At 42.8% G+C, this 22,502-nt stretch overlaps 1 protein-coding gene across 3 annotated transcripts in view; it reads left to right on the top strand.

The window, feature by feature from the left end:
- Window positions 1-22,502, top strand: part of TGFB1I1 (transforming growth factor beta 1 induced transcript 1) — a 546,447-nt gene that overhangs the window by 234,123 nt on the left and 289,822 nt on the right. For all 3 annotated transcript variants that reach the window (XM_044086607.1, XM_044086606.1, XM_044086608.1), the window contains one exon: window positions 21,651-21,826. In XM_044086607.1, the coding sequence (XP_043942542.1) occupies window positions 21,651-21,826 (176 nt within the window). The remainder of the gene's footprint in view (window positions 1-21,650; window positions 21,827-22,502) is intronic.

Here is a 22,502-nt window from a genome sequence, read left to right as displayed (position 1 = left end):
AGGAGTGGAGGAAAAGTGTTTTGGTACCTATCTTTAAGAATAAGGGTGATGTGCAGAGCTGCAGTAACTACCGAGGGATAAAATTGATCAGTCACAGCTTGAAGTTATGGGAAAGAGTAGTGGAAGCTTGGTTAAGAAGGGAGGTGATGATTAGTGATCAGCAGTATGGTTTCATGCCAGGAAAGAGCACTACAGATGCAATATTTGCTCTGAGAGTGTTGCTGCAGAAATACAGAGAAAGTCAGAAGGAGTTGCATTGTGTCTTTGAGGACTTAGAGAAAGCGTATGACAGGGTGTCTAGAGAGGAGTTGTGGTATTGTATGAGGAAGTTGGGAGTGGCAGAGAAGTATGTAAGAGTGGTACAGGATATGTACAAGGGTAGTGTGACATTGGTGAGGACTGCGGTGGGAGTGACAGATACATTTAAGGTGGAGGTGGGATTACATCAAGGATCAGCTCTGAGCCCTTTCTTATTTGCAGTGATGATGGACAGGTTGACAGATGAGATTAGACAGGAGGCCCCGTGGACTATGATGTTTGCAGATGACATTGTGATATGTAGTGAGAGTAGGGACCAGGTTGAGGAGACCCTGGAGAGGTGGAGATATGCTTTAGAGAGGAGAGGAATGAAGGTCAGCAGGGCTAAAACAGAATACATGTGTGTAAATGAGAGGGAGGATAGAGGAATGGTGAGGATGCAGGGAGTAGATTTGGTAAAGGTGGATGAGTTTAAGTACTTGGGATCAACAGTTCAGAGTAATGGTGAGTGTGGAAGAGAGGTGAAGAAGAGAGTACAGGCAGGGTGGAATGGGTGGAGAAGAGTGTCAGGAGTGATTTGTGACAGACGGGTACCAATAAGAGTGAAAGGGAAGGTCTACAAGAGGGTAGTGAGACCAGCTATGTTATATGGGTTGGAGATGGTAGCATTGTAGAAAAGGCAGGAGTCAGAGCTGGATGTGGCAGAGTTAAAGATGTTAAGATTTGCACTGGGTGTGACTAGGATGGACAGGATTAGGAATCAGTATTTTAAAGGGTCAGCTCAGGTTGGACAGTTTGTAGACAAAGCAAGAGAGGTGAGATTGCGTTGGTTTGGACATGTGCTGAGGAGGGATGCTGGGTATATTGGGAAAAGGATGCTAAGGATGGAGCTGCCAGGTAAGAGGAAAAGAGGAAGGCCTAAGATGAGGTTTATGGATGTGGTGAGAGAGGACATGCAGGCGGTTGGTGTGACAACAAGATGCAGAGGACAGGAAGAAATGAAAATAGATGATCCGCTGTGGCGACCCCTAACGGGAACAGCCGAAAGAAGATGATGATCTGTATTGCCCCCATTGTACAACTTAGCTGTTCTTAATGTGCTTTTCTGTGTTGTTTTTAGGTTCCTAGGGTAGCTGCCCTTGTGCACTATTTCAAGCCTAGACGGTTCCGTTTTTGTGCTCGTATTACCCTACTGCATTTGGCTGTAGATTGACCTTACCCATCCCATGGTTGAGCATTATATATTAGCTCTAATGAGAATAACTGGGATCACACCATAGATAATATGAGGGTACCCATGCGTGGGATAAACCGTTTAGTAGCTGCCTTCATCTATTAGTAGTACAGGGGGCAGTTCTGGGGTAAATTTTCTGTTTTTTATCCATAGATCCAAGTTGTGCTTGGTTAGGGACAGGGATAAATACTTTTTAATGTGAATGGGAAGTCTGTTCAACAGCAGCGGTGTCTTCGGCAGGATTTACCTATCCCTTCTAAGCCATTCTGTTGATGTTGCAGAGGAGGTTTAGATTCACAGACAGAATATTTCTGATTTAATTGAACTTGCCGATGTGCATTATTTATTTAATTTTATTTAACATTTATTTACTGGAAAAGTCCAACTGGGACAGAGCCCATTTTCACCGGGGGACCAGGGAGAAACTGGAGCACCTGGTGGAAACCTACATGCCTACAGGGAGGACATGTAGGTTCTGCACTGAAGGCATCCCAGTCATGAATTAAAGCGAAGAACCCCTTGCTGTGAGGCAACAATGCTAGCCACTGCACCACTGTGCTGCCTGCAATTAAATCCATTTTTTACATCTTTTCCACCGTTCTGCCACCCTTCAGTCTGAACAGTGTCTTAGTATGGTACTTTTTCTGGTACTTTCTGCAACTTTGTCTTTGAATGAATAATGGTCAATATTTTGTGATGTTTTGCCACAATTAAAACTTGCCTGTTTCTGTGTGTGCTTACAGGACATTTTATTAGTAGGTTACTCAGCAATTAATAAATCTATTGTTTTGTTTATGTACTTATGCCAAAGCCCAGAACAGTAATTAAACATGCAAAAACAGATACAAATAAATCAAGAAAAAGCCAATAAATACTAAACAACATTACACACTGTTTGGCTCAGATATTCTGTTGGCTTTATGAAGCAAACATCTTCCAGGACATCTCAAAAATGTTGAGAATATTACTGTCAAACATCTCCCAGGGTAGTGAATTTCACAGGAATGTAATGAGAATGATCAAGAACCCAGACTTCTGCCATAATAAAAAAAAATCATTATTAGCAGAGTAAAGCAGTTGAGCTGGTTGTTCGAGTAGAAGGAGCATATTAACATGGTTTGGAACCCCGTCACAGAAGGAAATGTGCATAGGTATCCAAACATTATACATAAACCCCTTACTTCCAGAGGTCAGTGAGAACTTCATAACTTGTGGCTGATAGTAGTGATAAACAGCAGCCACTAAAGCCCAACCCAAAAAAAGTCTGTACCTGCTGTAGGTGACCAGGGTGATGTCAAGAATCCCATGTACAGGGCACTGTAGCACAGTGGTTCATAGGTCCATAGGTTCATACTAGGCTATTGTCCCTAATGGGAAATTTTAGGTTTAACCATGCTATCTGATTATCACCCAGCTCTGTTACCCCATAGATGCTTAACTATATTTGCCATAGCTGTATTTAAATACTTCTTATTTGCAGCTGATTATTTTGTTTGGGTTGCACCTGCAGTGTATTAGGGGCCTGTACTGCAAGGTAGGGTGTTTAAGTACCATCTCTGTCCATTAGGAGGATAGTGGCCTGTCCTGGGGTAAATTCCTATTTTCCATCCACTGGTCCAAATTACATTTAAACAGTGTCAATGAAAGGCTTTGTTTTACATGTATGGGGAGTTTATTCCCTAGTAGTGGTGCCCTCTGGGATATGGACCTGTCCTTCTGGACCATTCTGTTTATGTTGCAGAAGTGGTTGAAGTATCTGAACAGGGTATTTGACATCCATTTGACTCATGGAGGTGCAGTATGTCCATTAGTGCTGGAACTATGGATGCCTTATAAGCCACGGATATGTCACCTCTTAGTAGTCTGTATAAGGCTGATTATAGCAGCAGGGCTTTGTGGTGGTCTGTCTAGGTCCTTAGGCCCAGTATTCTTTTTGTAAGAACTTCTGTGGGTGCTCCTGTTGTTGTGAGTGCTCCTGTTGTTGTGAGTGCCTAGACAGGTACGTAGCAAATGGGGGGGCCATTCTATTCTAAGATAAGCTGGTTATCCCAGTAGCTGATGACCTAGTGCAAGCCTTGCAAAGTAGAACAATGACCTCTTTGGTCTTAGAAGTTATCCCTTTATATACTGCACAGTATAGAAGGACTTCCTCACAATAATGGACTGGTGTTTACCAAAACTAGGTCACTGCCAATGTAAGTGCCCAAATCCCTGACTACTGGGTCTACTCTTAGAAGTGTATTGTCAGTGAGATAATTTCCAGGGATAGCCAGTTTACCAAAGGATGCAATAATGCAATTCTTTGGCATTCAGTTTTATACCAGGACTCTGACACCAGTTATTTTGTTTGGGACATGCCCTTCTGTAGGATTGCCAAGTCCTTAGGGAATTCATTGGCTACTCCCAACTTGCATTTGTCTATAAACTTGGTCAACGACAGGCCCTTGATGTTTGCTTTGACTTGTGAGAAGTAGATGCCAAATAAGAGTGGCCTCAGAACAGAGCCCTGTAGGACCCCATTCATGACAGGTCTTTTTGTTGAGGTGGCATGCCCTGTCATGACTTCCTGTGTCCTCTCTGTCAGACAGTTTTCACTCCATAGGACTGGAATATGATCACAGGAATATGATGGAGGCTAGCCTTCAAAAGTCTTACTGCAAACACCTGCCCAGCTGCAGATGACTAAGGTTGATGTCAGGAACCTCAGGTGCAAGTCACTACAACAGTGTAAGAATGAAGAGACCAAAGCATAGATGAACATGCCATGATCTGTCAATGGAATCATGTGTTTAATCTGACCAAAGTTCCTCAGATGAAACCAGGATGATTTTACCACTTTTTCTGTGTAGTTCATAAATTATATCCAATGTTTAGGATTCCACCAAGGTTTCATACCTTTGATACAAACTCCAGCCTACTCTTACCAGCTATCAGTGTATAATTATAGGGCAAAGGTTATGAAGTGCAGAGGGCCTTAACTTCAGACTTGTGGACATTACTTCTACCTTAGAAGGACTGAGTTTCAAACAAGTATTCCTCAACCACTCTTGGATAGTGACCACAGAGCCAGATCCATCACTAGGCAACATAGGCAGTCACCTAGGGCAGGGGGGGCCCCCGATCCATTATCCTGCCGAGGGCCCCATTTGACCATGATCCGGCTCTGAGTGACCACATTTTTTGACAAGAAATCAAGGGCTGATGGTAGCGCTCAAGGAAAGAAAAAGTATCTGTGGCATCATGCAATCAGCAATCACTGCTTTCAATTATGCCAGCAAAGATCTATGAATATATACAATAAAACAGATGACTTGCATTGCTTTATATAAACATTCATTGCTTATCGAGAGCATCAGACTATTAATTTTAGGTTCTGAATAAACAGTAATCCTGTGTGGAATGGAGGCTAAATTACAAACCCTAAAAATTAAGGAATATTATTGGCTGACCATTTTTTTCCCCCAAGACTGAAAAGCAATATGATCTTTAAAGGTCTCCTAACAGATAGCCTTTAAGGCATTTATTGTAAATAATTGACTAATTATGATGTAACCACTCTTTATAAGTGTAAGTCTACATAAACTTTAATACTGGTTTGATCTGTAGATGTGTACCTTGTACAAAGGAGATAAAGAGTAGAATATGATTAAATTGTTGTTGCATGCATATTATTGTATTGTAGTTTTGTTTCAAGTATGTGTTTGTATATTACCATTTTATCACACTTGTTTACAGCTATACTTATTATATCTGGTAGCAGTTATTACATCCTAGAAATTATCATCTGTAACCCAAAGAAAGTCCATAGTGGATGAAGACTGTCATGCACATAGTGAAACCCCCTAAAAACCAGCCCACATCTCTGTTATGTATTAGCAAAGCTGTGATGATCACGTCTGCCCTGGTATTGGTGGTGTAATGTTTGGACTGAAGGCACCATATAAAGCTATCTAGGGACACTGTTGGACATCCCAGTAGCACCCAAAGCCTTTTGTGCCAGGCATCCATGTTATTTTAAGTCTCTGGCAATAACAGCTTGTTCATGTCTAATGTGTTCTAGATGAGGTATAGCTGAGTTGGAGGCAGTGATTTATCATCACCAGACCATGGCATGTACCTCTTTGGATGGCCTCTGATATAGTGGTGATCTAAAATATAATGAGGTCTTTGGCTGTGTCCTGCAGGAGGCATTCACTGAGGTTTTGAAAGGCCTGGATCAACTGCGGCACAAATAAGAAGGCCTTGGCTAATAGCATTCTGATATAACACAAATGTATGTTCCATGCCATATTTAGGGGTCAAATTAAACCACTGGCCTAAATGAAAAAGGCAACTCTTCATGGCTGCATTAGGAACTGCCTGCAGGCAGCCCAAATGGTGGTGTGTTCGGACACCATCCAGATGTATGTTGGATTGAATGTGGGTGCTTCATCCCTGATAATATGCCCTGTGCTATAGTTTACATAGCTGTTGATGTGACTTTGGATTTCTGGGTCCTAAACACACAGACTGCTGGGGGGATTTTCTGGGTACCTCTAGTGCTGGTGTATCTATGTAATCTTTACAGCTGCCTGTAGACAGCAGCCTTTGTCAGAAAGATGCCATCACCTAATACAAGTTATGAGAAGTAGAGGTTACCAGGGTTATTCTTAGTTGTCAGAATAACTGCTGTGTTGGTGTGAAGGATTTCATGCACAGAGTGCAGGAATGTGCCAGGCATCAGTCCTCTCTGTGTGGCTGTGTTATATGCCAGGGATGTTTGTAGCTTGCACTACTTTTCTAGGATTCCCATGCCCAGTCCTGGAAGCAGTTTTTCGAAGCTGTAATAGGATGACATGTTTGGTTGGATCCCTTCTGAAATGGTGTTCATATTTTCCTGGATTATTACACTGAGTGATTTACTGCTGCACCTCACAAGGTGTTCCTCCTTTCCTGTATTATTACACTGAGTGATTTACTGCTGCACCTCACATGGTGTCCCTCCTTTCCTGGATTATTACACTGAGTGATTTACTGCTGCACCTCACATGGTGTTCCTCCTTTCCTGGATTATTACACTGAGTGATTTACTGCTGCATCTCACATGGTGTCCCTCCTTTCCTGGATTATTACACTGAGTGATTTACTGCTGCACCTCACATGGTGTCCCTCCTTTCCTGGATTATTACACTGAGTGATTTACTGCTGCACCTCACATGGTGTCCCTCCTTTCCTGGATTATTACACTGAGTGATTTACTGCTGCACCTCACATGGTGTCCCTCCTTTCCTGGATTATTACACTGAGTGATTTACTGCTGCACCTCACATGGTGTCCCTCCTTTCCTGGATTATTACACTGAGTGATTTACTGCTGCACCTCACATGGTGTCCCTCCTTTCCTGGATTATTACACTGAGTGATTTACTGCTGCACCTCACATGGTGTCCCTCCTTTCCTGGATTATTACACTGAGTGATTTACTGCTGCACCTCACATGGTGTCCCTCCTTTCCTGGATTATTACACTGAGTGATTTACTGCTGCACCTCACATGGTGTCCCTCCTTTCCTGGATTATTACACTGAGTGATTTACTGCTGCACCTCACATGGTGTCCCTCCTTTCCTGGATTATTACACTGAGTGATTTACTGCTGCACCTCACATGGTGTCCCTCCTTTCCTGGATTATTACACTGAGTGATTTACTGCTGCACCTCACATGGTGTCCCTCCTTTCCTGGATTATTACACTGAGTGATTTACTGCTGCACCTCACATGGTGTCCCTCCTTTCCTGGATTATTACACTGAGTGATTTACTGCTGCACCTCACATGGTGTCCCTCCTTTCCTGGATTATTACACTGAGTGATTTACTGCTGCACCTCACATGGTGTCCCTCCTTTCCTGGATTATTACACTGAGTGATTTACTGCTGCACCTCACATGGTGTCCCTCCTTTCCTGGATTATTACACTGAGTGATTTACTGCTGCACCTCACATGGTGTCCCTCCTTTCCTGGATTATTACACTGAGTGATTTACTGCTGCACCTCACATGGTGTCCCTCCTTTCCTGGATTATTACACTGAGTGATTTACTGCTGCACCTCACATGGTGTCCCTCCTTTCCTGGATTATTACACTGAGTGATTTACTGCTGCACCTCACATGGTGTCCCTCCTTTCCTGGATTATTACACTGAGTGATTTACTGCTGCACCTCACATGGTGTCCCTCCTTTCCTGGATTATTACACTGAGTGATTTACTGCTGCACCTCACATGGTGTCCCTCCTTTCCTGGATTATTACACTGAGTGATTTACTGCTGCACCTCACATGGTGTCCCTCCTTTCCTGGATTATTACACTGAGTGATTTACTGCTGCACCTCACATGGTGTCCCTCCTTTCCTGGATTATTACACTGAGTGATTTACTGCTGCACCTCACATGGTGTCCCTCCTTTCCTGGATTATTACACTGAGTGATTTACTGCTGCACCTCACATGGTGTCCCTCCTTTCCTGGATTATTACACTGAGTGATTTACTGCTGCACCTCACATGGTGTCCCTCCTTTCCTGGATTATTACACTGAGTGATTTACTGCTGCACCTCACATGGTGTCCCTCCTTTCCTGGATTATTACACTGAGTGATTTACTGCTGCACCTCACATGGTGTCCCTCCTTTCCTGGATTATTACACTGAGTGATTTACTGCTGCACCTCACATGGTGTCCCTCCTTTCCTGGATTATTACACTGAGTGATTTACTGCTGCACCTCACATGGTGTCCCTCCTTTCCTGGATTATTACACTGAGTGATTTACTGCTGCACCTCACATGGTGTCCCTCCTTTCCTGGATTATTACACTGAGTGATTTACTGCTGCACCTCACATGGTGTCCCTCCTTTCCTGGATTATTACACTGAGTGATTTACTGCTGCACCTCACATGGTGTCCCTCCTTTCCTGGATTATTACACTGAGTGATTTACTGCTGCACCTCACATGGTGTCCCTCCTTTCCTGGATTATTACACTGAGTGATTTACTGCTGCACCTCACATGGTGTCCCTCCTTTCCTGGATTATTACACTGAGTGATTTACTGCTGCACCTCACATGGTGTCCCTCCTTTCCTGGATTATTACACTGAGTGATTTACTGCTGCACCTCACATGGTGTCCCTCCTTTCCTGGATTATTACACTGAGTGATTTACTGCTGCACCTCACATGGTGTCCCTCCTTTCCTGGATTATTACACTGAGTGATTTACTGCTGCACCTCACATGGTGTCCCTCCTTTCCTGGATTATTACACTGAGTGATTTACTGCTGCACCTCACATGGTGTCCCTCCTTTCCTGGATTATTACACTGAGTGATTTACTGCTGCACCTCACATGGTGTCCCTCCTTTCCTGGATTATTACACTGAGTGATTTACTGCTGCACCTCACATGGTGTCCCTCCTTTCCTGGATTATTACACTGAGTGATTTACTGCTGCACCTCACATGGTGTCCCTCCTTTCCTGGATTATTACACTGAGTGATTTACTGCTGCACCTCACATGGTGTCCCTCCTTTCCTGGATTATTACACTGAGTGATTTACTGCTGCACCTCACATGGTGTCCCTCCTTTCCTGGATTATTACACTGAGTGATTTACTGCTGCACCTCACATGGTGTCCCTCCTTTCCTGGATTATTACACTCTGTGATTTACTGCTGCACCTCACATGGTGTCCCTCCTTTCCTGGATTATTACACTGAGTGATTTACTGCTGCACCTCACATGGTGTCCCTCCTTTCCTGGATTATTACACTGAGTGATTTACTGCTGCACCTCACATGGTGTCCCTCCTTTCCTGGATTATTACACTGAGTGATTTACTGCTGCACCTCACATGGTGTCCCTCCTTTCCTGGATTATTACACTGAGTGATTTACTGCTGCACCTCACATGGTGTCCCTCCTTTCCTGGATTATTACACTGAGTGATTTACTGCTGCACCTCACATGGTGTCCCTCCTTTCCTGGATTATTACACTGAGTGATTTACTGCTGCACCTCACATGGTGTCCCTCCTTTCCTGGATTATTACACTGGGTGATTTACTGCTGCACCTCACATGGTGTCCCTCCTTTCCTGTATTATTACACTGAGTGATTTACTGCTGCACCTCACATGGTGTCCCTCCTTTCCTGGATTATTACACTGAGTGATTTACTGCTGCACCTCACATGGTGTCCCTCCTTTCCTGGATTATTACACTGAGTGATTTACTGCTGCACCTCACATGGTGTCCCTCCTTTCCTGGATTATTACACTGAGTGATTTACTGCTGCATCTCACATGGTGTCCCTCCTTTCCTGGATTATTACACTGAGTGATTTACTGTTGCACCTCACATGGTGTTCCTCCTTTCCTGGATTATTACACGGAGTGATTTACTGCTGCACCTCACATGGTGTCCCTCCTTTCCTGGATTATTACACTGAGTGATTTACTGCTGCACCTCACATGGTGTCCCTCCTTTCCTGGATTATTACACGGAGTGATTTACTGCTGCACCTCACATGGTGTCCCTCCTTTCCTGGATTATTACACTGAGTGATTTACTGCTGCATCTCACATGGTGTCCCTCCTTTCCTGGATTATTACACTGAGTGATTTACTGTTGCACCTCACATGGTGTTCCTCCTTTCCTGGATTATTACACTGAGTGATTTACTGTTGCACCTCAGATGGTGTCCCTCCTTTCCTGGATTATTACACTGAGTGATTTACTGCTGCACATCACATGGTGTCCCTCCTTTCCTGGATTATTACACTGAGTGATTTACTGCTGCATCTCACATGGTGTTCCTCCTTTCCTGGATTATTACACTGAGTGATTTACTGCTGCACCTCACATGGTGTCCCTCCTTTCCTGGATTATTACACTGAGTGATTTACTGCTGCACCTGACATGGTGTCCCTCCTTTCCTGGATTATTACACGGAGTGATTTACTGCTGCACCTCACATGGTGTCCCTCCTTTCCTGGATTATTACACTGAGTGATTTACTGCTGCACCTCACATGGTGTCCGTCCTTTCCTGGATTATTACACTGAGTGATTTACTGCTGCATCTCACATGGTGTCCCTCCTTTCCTGGATTATTAAACTGAGTGATTTACTGCTGCACCTCACATGGTGTCCCTCCTTTCCTGGATTATTACACTGAGTGATTTACTGCTGCATCTCACATGGTGTCCCTCCTTTCCTGGATTATTAAACTGAGTGATTTACTGCTGCATCTCACATGGTGTCCCTCCTTTCCTGGATTATTACACTGAGTGATTTACTGCTGCACATCACATGGTGTCCCTCCTTTCCTGGATTATTACACTGAGTGATTTACTGCTGCATCTCACATGGTGTCCCTCCTTTCCTGGATTATTACACTGAGTGATTTACTGCTGCACCTCACATGGTGTCCCTCCTTTCCTGGATTATTACACTGAGTGATTTACTGCTGCACCTCACGAGGTGTTCCTCCTTTCCTGGATTATTACACTGAATGATTTACTGCTGCACCTCACATGGTGTCCCTCCTTTCCTGGATTATTACACTGAGTGATTTACTGCTGCACCTCACATGGTGTCCCTCCTTTCCTGGATTATTACACTGAGTGATTTACTGCTGCACCTCACATGGTGTCCCTCCTTTCCTGGATTATTACACTGAGTGATTTACTGCTGCACCTCACAAGGTGTTCCTCCTTTCCTGGATTATTACACTGAGTGATTTACTGCTGCACCTCACATGGTGTCCCTCCTTTCCTGGATTATTACACTGGGTGATTTACTGCTGCACCTCACATGGTGTCCCTCCTTTCCTGTATTATTACACTGAGTGATTTACTGCTGCACTTCACATGGTGTCCCTCCTTTCCTGGATTATTACACTGAGTGATTTACTGCTGCACCTCACATGGTGTCCCTCCTTTCCTGGATTATTACACTGAGTGATTTACTGCTGCACCTCACAAGGTGTTCCTCCTTTCCTGGATTATTTCACTGAGTGATTTACTGTTGCACCTCAGATGGTGTCCCTCCTTTCCTGGATTATTACACTGAGTGATTTACTGCTGCACCTCACATGGTGTCCCTCCTTTCCTGGATTATTACACTGAGTGATTTACTGCTGCACCTCACATGGTGTCCCTCCTTTCCTGGATTATTACACTGAATGATTTACTGCTGCACCTCACATGGTGTCCCTCCTTTCCTGGATTATTACACTGAGTGATTTACTGCTGCACCTCACATGGTGTCCCTCCTTTCCTGGATTATTACACTGAGTGATTTACTGTTGCACCTCATCTTAATCTCACACAACTCTCTTGCCATGGTTGCTAGATTTGCATGTGACACATACTTATTGGTGTATTTAACTAACTCCTTTGCAGGGGTCATGGCCACTTTAATTGTTCTACCTGTACAGGGATTTTGTTTCTTGAGCACACAGGTGATAGTGCTCCTGTTGTCCACTTGGTATTTCAGATGGAACACATACTCCTCTAGCATGAACATTCCCTTTCTGTTTTGGAACTTCACTGTGCCATAGCTGTGATCAGTCATACCCTGGATGTGTTGTATATACTAGGAGCCTCTGTGGCATTTCTGTAGGTTTTTGTATGGCTACTGCCTACTACATATTCCCCTAGAGGGTCAGTGGTTGGCAAATAACCTCCCTAGGGATTGAGCTCACTTTATTACACTGAATGATTTACTGTTGCACCTCAGATGGTGTCCCTCCTTTCCTGGATTATTACACTGAGTGATTTACTGCTGCACCTCACATGGTGTCCCTCCTTTCCTGGATTATTACACTATAATATATATAATATATATATATAATATATTACAGATGGATATTTTCAGCTACCTGCCACTGGGGTGTGCAGTGTGGTCAATGAGCTATATGGTCTTCAGTATCTAGGGGTGAAATGACTGCACATCAAGATTGTTTACGTGTGTGTGTGTGTGTGTGTGTGTGTGTGTGTGTGTGTGTGTGCGTGTGCGTGAGCGTGCATGCACATGCGTGCTTCTATGAGTGTAAGTGGGCATTATGTGTGTGTATGTGTATGTGTGTGCATATGCATGTGTGCTTCTATGACTGTGAGTGGGTGGAAGTGTTTGTATGTGTAAGTGCATACGTGTGTGTGTATGTGTATGTGTTTAGGAATGGGTCTGTGGGGGTATAGGTGCATGTATATATGTGTGTGTGTGTGTGTGTGTGTGTGTGTGTGTGTGTCTGTATGTGTGTGTATGTAGGAATGGGTCTGTAGGCTTATGGGTACATGTGTGTGTGTGTGTGTGTGTGTGTGTGTGTGTGTGTGTGTGTGTGTGTGTGTGTGTGTGTGTGTGTGTGTGTGTGTGTCTGTACTTGTTTATGTCCATGTTTCAGTTATCAACATATCCACTCCTATCACAATAACCCCCCAAACCTTTGCTGTGTATCAGTCATGCCACACTTCTGTTCTGCACATTACTGCTACATTTCCTGCACACTTAAGTATACCAAATACTTATTTTTATGCTGGGCACACAACTAATATGTTGTGTGCTGTTGGCAAGCAGGCAGTCTGCATTTCAGTAAGACCTGGAAATGTACACATTCTGAGCTTGTACAGTAAGACTTACATTTCCCTGACCTGACATGCATGGTAATTAGTGTAATTATGTTCATGAGTCATCCTCTGGACAGTAACACACATTATGCAGGTTTTGTTGTACTTCTTGTATGCATGGCAGAGCACGTCTGTGAACCACATTATCAATTACTAGTAGGAATTAACTGCATATATATCTCAGCAAAGAAATGTTTGCTTCAGCAGTTATCTTTTTGAGTTAATACAGATCATATTGAAAGAGATCCAGTCACAGGCACCATTAACAAAACGGTCGGATACTTATCAGAACCTCCTATAACTTAATGACTGTTGGCATGTTACTAAATGTTCGTATCAATCACTGTCCCCTAACATTGTCTGCAGATTTATGAAGACCACTTATGTTATTTATTTATTGTTAACTGGGGAAATTCCAACTATATCCCACTTTTGCAGAAGCCCAGGGAGAAAAGTTCAACATACAACAAAAAATGTACAGAGATATTTTTCAGTCAGTTCAAAAATAAGTTTCCGGAATACTACAAAACAGAGCGATATTTCAAACAATTTTACTTAAATCTTAATAATACACTGTAATCAGTAGGTTAAAAAGAACCTAACCAGGCATGCCCAACAACTGGAACAGCCACAGAAGTTCCTCACTGAAAGACCACAGGGCTTAAATAAAATGTCCTATGCAGACCACCTCAAGGCTCTATCCATGTATTCTGTCTCTTACAGGCTTTTGAGGGGAGATCTATACCAGGCATATCGGACATTGTCAGACCACACTCTGATGGACCTCCTGCATATTCGCAAAACAAACAGCAAAAGAATTACCCATTCTAAGGACTTACCTTGCCTGTGATATAAACAGGACCTGCTGGAGAGACAGGTATGTATACCAGAGATTACCCCATGTCTGGAACAGGCTCCCCATCCATGTGAAGCAGAGTTCCGCCCTATCCCCAGTTCAAGTGTAACTTGGACAATTGGATGGGGAACAGGAAATTCATCATCCCTGGTTTGGCACCTATGTCTCTAATGGACACAGGCAATCTGTATATGTTTCATCTCCTAAACCCTAGCTTGTAAATGTTTCATCTTCCAAGCCCCTGGTGAGATTTTGGATGCATGACTAGGATTAAAAAAGCCCTTGTAATTGTTAGTCTAGTAAACACCTATGAACCTATGAATCTATGAACACATTATCAAAGTGGGTGTAAAATTTGTAGACTTTAATGAACTGTATTGTAAAATTCTACCACATGCAATCATTTATTTTTGCTTCTGAAAAAGGGCAGATGTAAGATGTGTGTCCCCTTTCTTTACAATTACTGATGCCACTAGATTGTTGGTCATGTAGTGTGGTTTTCTGTGTATTAGACAGCTTCAAAAAATCATGTGTGATAAGGGGGTGATTGAGAAGGTTGTATCAAGGGTAAATCAAACCTGAGAATAGGGACATACTTTCAAAGAGAGGTGCATCATGTGCAGGGATAAATCAGGCTGAAAATAGGAACTTTCCTTCAAAATAGGGTCAGTTGAGAGGTCTTGAGTAAGGAAGGTTATGTATATGCATGAGATCCAGAGATTTGAGCCCATAACTCAATCTCCCTTAATTACTCAGGTCTAATCCTAAAAGTCTGTTAGAGTAGAGTTACCACCTATTTCCGTTTTGAGCAGGACAGTCCCTGTTTGGGCAGTTGTGCCTGTGGGAAAAAAAATAAATAAGGGCAAATGTCCTTAGATTTTAGGACAAAAAAAATGTCCTAAGTTTTCTCTAATAGTTGTATAAAACAATTATTTTGTATCAGAAACACTTACGTGTTATACAAAACAGTATAAGCATCTCAAATGCTGCAAGAATAAGCTTTTATTTGTCAACAATGTGAAGTTCTGCCCTTTGCACTGGCCATGGGTATAGTTTGTTCTTAAACATCTCTCTTTTCTGCAAAAAAATGTCCCACTTTGCTCATCTGAAAAAGTGTTAACCCTACCTTGTTGAGCCCTAACTGTAAACCTAAACCCCCTTCCTGCTCCTTAAACCTAAAACTCCAACCCCCTCCTCCCTAAACCTAAAACTCCCTTCCCACTCCCTATAATCTGCCTTAACGACCCCCCTCACTAATCCTAAACCCCTATCCTGCTCCATCCCCATGCCTCCTTCCCAGAAGTCATATTTAAGTTTATGCCCAAACAGCTGCCTACATGAGCTACAAGGTGTTTGAGTGCCTGGCTTTGACACGTGGTTTTCAAGCACTCGTAGTAGTAAACCCCTCTTGGCACAGTGTGTATTGTTGGCATATATATATTTTTGGCATACTGGATAAAATGTGTATTGACAAGATGAACAGTATCCAAGGCAGAACACTGTGGAGATCGGGGTGGATGACTTTGCTTTGCTCCGGTAACTGGTACTTTTGGAGATCCAAAGAATATTTAGCCCCTACAATCTGCTGCCTGTGCCCCTTTCTTCCACCTCTGTCCTTCCTGTTCAGAATGTCCCTTTAAGTGTCCTTGACATTACCTTGTGCATCAGTGTCATGTACCCCATGTCCTGCCAGTTCAGAATGAACCATTTGCACCTCCCTGCTATTGTCTTGAGCATCAGTATCATGTTTCCCCCCTGCCTTTCCTGTCCAGAACAACCCCTTTGCATCTCCATGACATTATCTTGTGCATCATTGTCATGTCCCCCCATCTGTTCTTGTCTCAAGGGGAAGAGGTCTAGAACTTCTAGCCTCTGGTCATACTGCTTCACCACCATACTGTGAATCTCTCCTGGTAGCATTCCTCTGAATTCTTTCCAGCAGTGTAATTTCCTTTTCCTTATATGGTCTTCAGAAATAAATGCACACAGTGCACAAAGTATGGTCTGTCCAAGGCCTTGTACACAGGAAGTACATCTTTGATTTTGGAATCTATGACTTGATACTTGCGAGTATGCACATGACCGTAGTGTTTATTGCTGCCCCTGCTTTCTTATTCTGCTCCAGGTGGTCCAATTCAGGTGTGTTCAATACACCCAGATTGTTTACCTGCTCTGCTACATCAATTCCACTCCTACCAGCTGACACCTCACAACAGGGTTGTTGTAATCAAAGTGTGATACTTTGCATTTGTTTACATGGAGGTGCAACTGCCACCTTTCTACCCTCTTGTTCTTCCTTTTCTAAACCTTTGCTAGACTCTTCCTCATCTTCCATTGCAGCATCTGTCTTTGTGCCTTCAGCAAATAATCTAATTCTGTCCTTTCTTTCCTGAGATATTTCTGACACAAACACACTGAAAACTACTAGACCCAGGACAGTCCCCTCTGGTACTGTACTAGTCACTTTCCTTCAGAACCCTGTGGCAGTAGACCCATGAGGTACTAAACTAATCACTTTCCTACAGACCCCTGTGGTACTGTACTAGTCACTTTTCTAAAGAGCCTTGGGGAACTCGACTAGTCGCTTTCTTAGAGAGGCCTTTGGTACTGTACAAGTCACTTTCTTACAGAGCCCTGTAGTACTGTACTAGTCACTTTTTTGACAGAGCCCAGTTGTACTGTACTAGTCCAGTTCCTACAGAGTCCTGTGGTAAGAGCCCTGTGGTACTGTATTAGTTACCTCCCTACAGAGCCATGTGGTACTGTACCAGTCACTTTCCTACAGAGCCCTGTGGTACTGTACTAGTCAGTTTCCTACAGAGCCCTATGGTACTGTACAAGTCACTTTCCTACAGAGCACTGTGGTACTGTACTAGTCACTTTCCTACAGAGCCCTGTGGTACTGCACTAGTCACTTTTCTGCAGAGTGCTGTGGTACTGTACTAGTCACTTTTCTTCAAATCACTGTGGTACTGTACTAGTAACTTTTCTACAGAGCGCTGTGGTACTGTACTATTCACTTTTCTACATGGCCGTGTTATGTTACTTTCCTGCTAACTCTGATTGTCCCTGTCAGCACAATCGTCTTTGTCCTGTCATTCTTCCTTGCAGTTATCCCTCTCCTCAGTTTTTGGTTCTGTCCCCAACCTGTCAAGCTTCCTCTCAGTGTCCACTGTAGGACAATGTTCCAGGCCTTGCTGAAGTCCAAATAAGCTGTGCCTACTGGTACTTCCATATCAGTTTCACATGTAACCAAGCGGTAAAACAGGATCAGGATTGACAGACAACTTCTGGTAATTAATCCACATTGGTGGCTGTTGTAAATGTTGTCTGTAAAAATGCTACCAGCCCTCTCCTCAGGATTCTCTCATTGACATCCCCTACCAAGATAGCACTCTTGTAGTTCATCTGATTTCTTTTCTGTCTCACCCCCACACAAGGATAGCACATGCTACTCCAGTCCTCTATTATTTCTGCAGTAGCCAGTGATTTGTTAAAGATATCTGGGGGGGGGGGGTCTATTGACACATTTGCCAAACTATGAGGACATTAGAAAGTAGGCCTTCTGGTCCTTGTGCTTTCTTTTCCTTAAGACCAGCCAGTTCCCTCTGACCCTTGTCCCTCACTATTATAGTGTCTATCCTCACCATTCTACCCTACTTTCCTCCCAGCATAACACCCTTCATTTGCTCTCCTTTTGAAGATTGAAGCAAAGTATTCATTCAGTACTTCATCTTTTTCATGGTCTTCTATGATCTTCCTCCTGTCATTTGCTAAACCTGGTCATTTCTGTCCCTCTTTTTCCTTCTTACTGCTATGTACCTAAAAATGCCCTTACTTCCCTACTTTGCCCCTTCTGCTAACTCCCTTTCAGCCTTGGTCTTTACTGCCTTTACTACCTTTGTTGCCATTCTAGTACTTTATTTACACTTCTCCCCTTCTACTTCCCCACCTACTTTTTTTCTACCTCATGTAGGCCATAATGTTTGTTCTGTTTGCTAGCTCATATTTCCGTGTTGCCACATTGTGCTTTTACTATTTCTGTCTTGCTGCCTCATCCTTACAACCTTATCAATAACCTTGAGAACTCTATTCATGTTCCATTCCCATAGCCCTGAATTTTCCATCCCTGCCCCATTCCAACAGCCCTGAGTACTCTATCCCTGACCCATTCCCACAACCCTGAGTATTGTATCCCTGACCCTTTCCCATAAAGTACTGACCCTTTCCCATAGAGTACTGCTTCCCTGACCTGTTCCCATAACCCTGAATACTCCATCCCTGACCCTTTCCCATAGCCCTGAGTACTCCATTCTTGACCCATTCCCAAAGCCCTAAGTACTAGATCCCTGACCCATTCCCATAGTCCTGAGTACCCCATCTTTGACCCATTCCCATTGCCCTGAGTACTCCATCCTAGACCCATTCCCACAGCCCTAAGTACTCTATTCCTGTCCCATTCCCACAGCACTGAGTACCTCATCCCTGACCCATTCCCATAGCTCTAAGTACTCAAACCCTGATCCATTCCCACAGCCCCGAGTACTCTATTCCTGTCACATTTCCATGAACCTGAGTACTCCATTCCTTATCCATTCCCACAGCCCTGAGTACTCTATTCCTGTCCCATTTCCATGGCCCTGAGTACTCCATTTCTGATCCATTCCCACAGCCCTGAGTACTCCATCTCTGACCTATTCCCATAGCCCTGAGTACTCTATTCCTGACCTGTTCCAGTAGCCCTGAGTACTCTATCTCCGACCTATTCCCATAGCCCTGAGTACTCTATTCCTGACCTGTACCAGTAGCCCTGAGTACTCCATCCCTGGTCTGTTCCCATAAAGTACTTCATCTCTGACTCATTCCCACAGCTTATTTATTTATTTTTGGAAGGCTGATATCCACAATTGTTTTGTTTTGCCAGATATGAAAGCATAAATCAAGATAAAATGGTTATCTCAAAAGCAGAATTTTGATAAACATGCAAAGTTGAGTTTTGTATGTACAGATGAAGTCTGAATAAGAAACTATAGTTATGGTCCCAAATGGATCCTTGCTATAAGTGGGAGTTGTTCAGGCTCTGCATCTTAAAATGTGGTCATTGGTAACTGCCCTGTCTGTGAGGCAATGTGTTAAAGAATCAGAGGTAGATGCCCATAGACCAAGCCAGTCTGTGAACCTGGAAACAAGACAGAAGAGTACTACATCTGCACAGAAGATTCCAGCATGTTTGGTACCAAAAGTTTCTGATGTACCTGTGAATGTTATGGTTGAAAACACAAGGACTCCATCCTGCTGTGGTGACTAAAGACCACGAAGAACCCTTACCGGCATATGTGGTGGCATAAAAAAGACATACTTTAGATTTACGTATTGCTACCTCACCTTTATGTCCAACATATGAAAGGTGAGCACCTACGCAATTAAAAAACTAGGACAGAATTCAGAGTAATTCTTTCCCTACCTGTGCTAATTGGCCAATGCAGGTTGGTCAGTTAGAGAGATAGAGAGAATCTCCAATTCAGAGACATGCAGGTTGGTCAATTAGAGAGATAGAGGGAACCTCTGATTCAGAGACATGTAACAGACAGAATCGCTGATAAAGAGACATGCAACAGAGAGAGCCTCTGATTCAGAGACATGCACAGAGAAATGCCTCAACAGCAGGTCATTAACATACCTCTGAAATGAAGACTATGCTGACAGACCAGACCATGCTAGTGTTCTCCGTACAAGCCTGCATCAAGGTAGCATAGACAGATCCCTATACAAAAAACACACAAGTGAACACACACACACACACACACACACACACACACACACACACACACACACACACACACTCACACACACACACACACACACACACACACACACACACACACACACACACACACACACACACATACACTCACACACACACACACACACACACACACACACACACACACACACACACACACACACACACACACACACACACACACACACACAAAGAAACAAATTCAGATAATGACCATACAGAAATCAACACATACTCATGGCACCACTGTACTAACTCTCCTATGACTACTCTAGTATGAGTGATTGACAACAATCAACACACATACACATGGCACCACTATAGTTAACCTCTCCTACGACATCTGTAGTAGAAGTGAATGGGTTAAAGCCATCAAAGTTAGTGTTCATGTTTTCCTTCTAGTGAAATTTTTAACTCTGCAGAACGATTCACTGAATTACTGTACGCAGTTAATCATGATCATTGGCCATTTATAGGGAGAGCAAATGGCTAATTAGCATTACTCCCCTCCAGACTGATGTATTATCATGTGGCTCCCCAGCATGACTGCTGTCCACACTTTGATCTCCTCAAGGGAAAAATCACAGTGGCTGAATGATTTCTGAATCAGAAAGGCTTACAGTGATGCAGAAACCAGCCTAGATAAGGCTTCCCTGTCATGGCAAGTGTTCCTTAATCCCAGGGTATGTTAGATTGAGGTGAAACTTTTTTCTTCTGGAAATGAGGGAGAAGTGCTCTGGCTTCACCAAATGCCTGTAGTGTTCGAACGTTATCTTAGTTGGAAAATCACAATGAAACCTTAAAGTGGCAAACTAATGCCTGACTGCTTATGGTTTCCGAATGTATGCTACCGAACTAAAGGTTTCTTGCATAAAACGTTATACTTATATGGACAGTTCTTTCCGAATGTATGCTACCGAACTAAAGGTTTCTTGCATAAAACGTTATACTTATATGGACAGTTCTTAGCATAAGAGGGTTATTACTGTTGCTGTTCATTCTGTACCTCTCAAAGTACTCGCTCAGCAGAGCCAAAATAATGAGGGATGCAAGTCCTGAATCGGGCACATGTTTTTTTTCCGTATTGCTCTTAATCATATAGATGGTCAATATAAAAACAGGATTTGCGCAGTCATATTCTAAAAAAATAAGGAATGTGGAATGCTAATATTTCATTTGAATATCTGTAACCATCAGTGATTTGTCAGAAAATCACTATTTTTTATGGACTAGTGGACAAATTTAAGGCAAAATTGGGGACATTCTAAAAAATCATGGGTGTTTGACAGGGTATGGTTTTTCAAAGATGCCTGGATTCCTTTATTAAAGTCATTAAATTATCTGGAGGTGTTTGGACTTTTCATGTTCAGTGTACTACAAAAGATAAGTAACAAATGATTAGTCACAACAGAATACAAGGGGAAAAAGACACTTAAATGCTGCCTACAAATCTGTATAAACTGCAAAGTGCCTGCTGAAGAGAGTACAACCGTGTGGATTTGTTACACTATCTGCTGCAGCACTAATCTTTAGCTGCATTTTTTTCTGAAGTACAAAGGTTACAAGCTTAAGAGAACTGCACAAATAATTATGAATGGTCATATGGCAATACTCTCATTTCATCACATCATTTTATTCAAACTGTAAATTAATATTTCATCACTGTGGTTGGGTACATTATTATGTAAACCTGTTGTTTAAGTGTTTGCGGTGGGTGTCTTGCTAGTGGTTTTGCACTGAGACCATGACAGGAAGTTAAGTTTTACTGGTTTTCATTTGTTTAGCTTGCTGGGAATTCTGGTGTCATTATTGTTCTGACTGGAGTTTATTTTCTCATTCCAGATGCCCTTTTGGCAGATTTGGAGAACACTACCGCTCACATTTCCAAACGACCTGTTTTAATCAGTGAGGCTGCAGGTACCAAACTCCCGGATGTAGCCCTTCAAGCACATACAAATGGAATCACAAGAGATATCCCTGAACCAAGGCCTCCCCCACCTGCATATACCCCACAGCAGGTATGGTATATCTCTGTTTACTTTGTTATTCCTGCCTTTAGATGATGTTGGAAGAATTTAGTATGGGTAAATGTGAGTGCAGAAGAAGGAGACCTGGCCCACGTTTTTATCATTGGTACGTCTTTGGAAATTTCAAGTCCTACTGCCTGGCTCTTCTAATGTGAATGTAGATCTATTTCTTTTTGTTTCGAGAAGCAGTGTCACACAGATTTTGTCGTAATTCCCATCAGAACTCCAAATGACTCTAAAAGGTCATATCTGATGTCACTAGTCCACATGAACTAATTTTATTTTTCTGACTTTTGCACACAGACGTTCACTGCCAGCAGTTTTCTGGTGCAGTCTATGTGTAGAATATAGTTGACTAATTGGATTTAAAAGCCAAATTGCCGAGAAGTGGTACAAATCCAATACAGTTCTTACAGAAACTGAAGACCATTGTATAGTAAATAGAAAAATTAAATTTCCAAAAACACATATTACAGTCTTTGTATGTAATTTAGTTTCAATAGTATTAAAGGTTTGGAAATATTGAGTCAACAGAGAAATATAGTTAAAACAAAAATCAGAGAGAATCAGAGCACATAACTTTATTAACTATTGTCCATGTGAATTCAAAGATGCTTAATTTATCAATATGTGCCTTCAAAGAGAATAAGTGATGTCAGTAGTGGTA

This window comes from Protopterus annectens, chromosome 10.part0 (assembly GCF_019279795.1).
Source record: "Protopterus annectens isolate FY-2018-M chromosome 10.part0, PAN1.0, whole genome shotgun sequence".
Classification (NCBI taxonomy): Eukaryota; Metazoa; Chordata; order Ceratodontiformes; family Protopteridae; genus Protopterus; species Protopterus annectens.
This window is presented reverse-complemented; position numbering and strand designations above follow the sequence as displayed.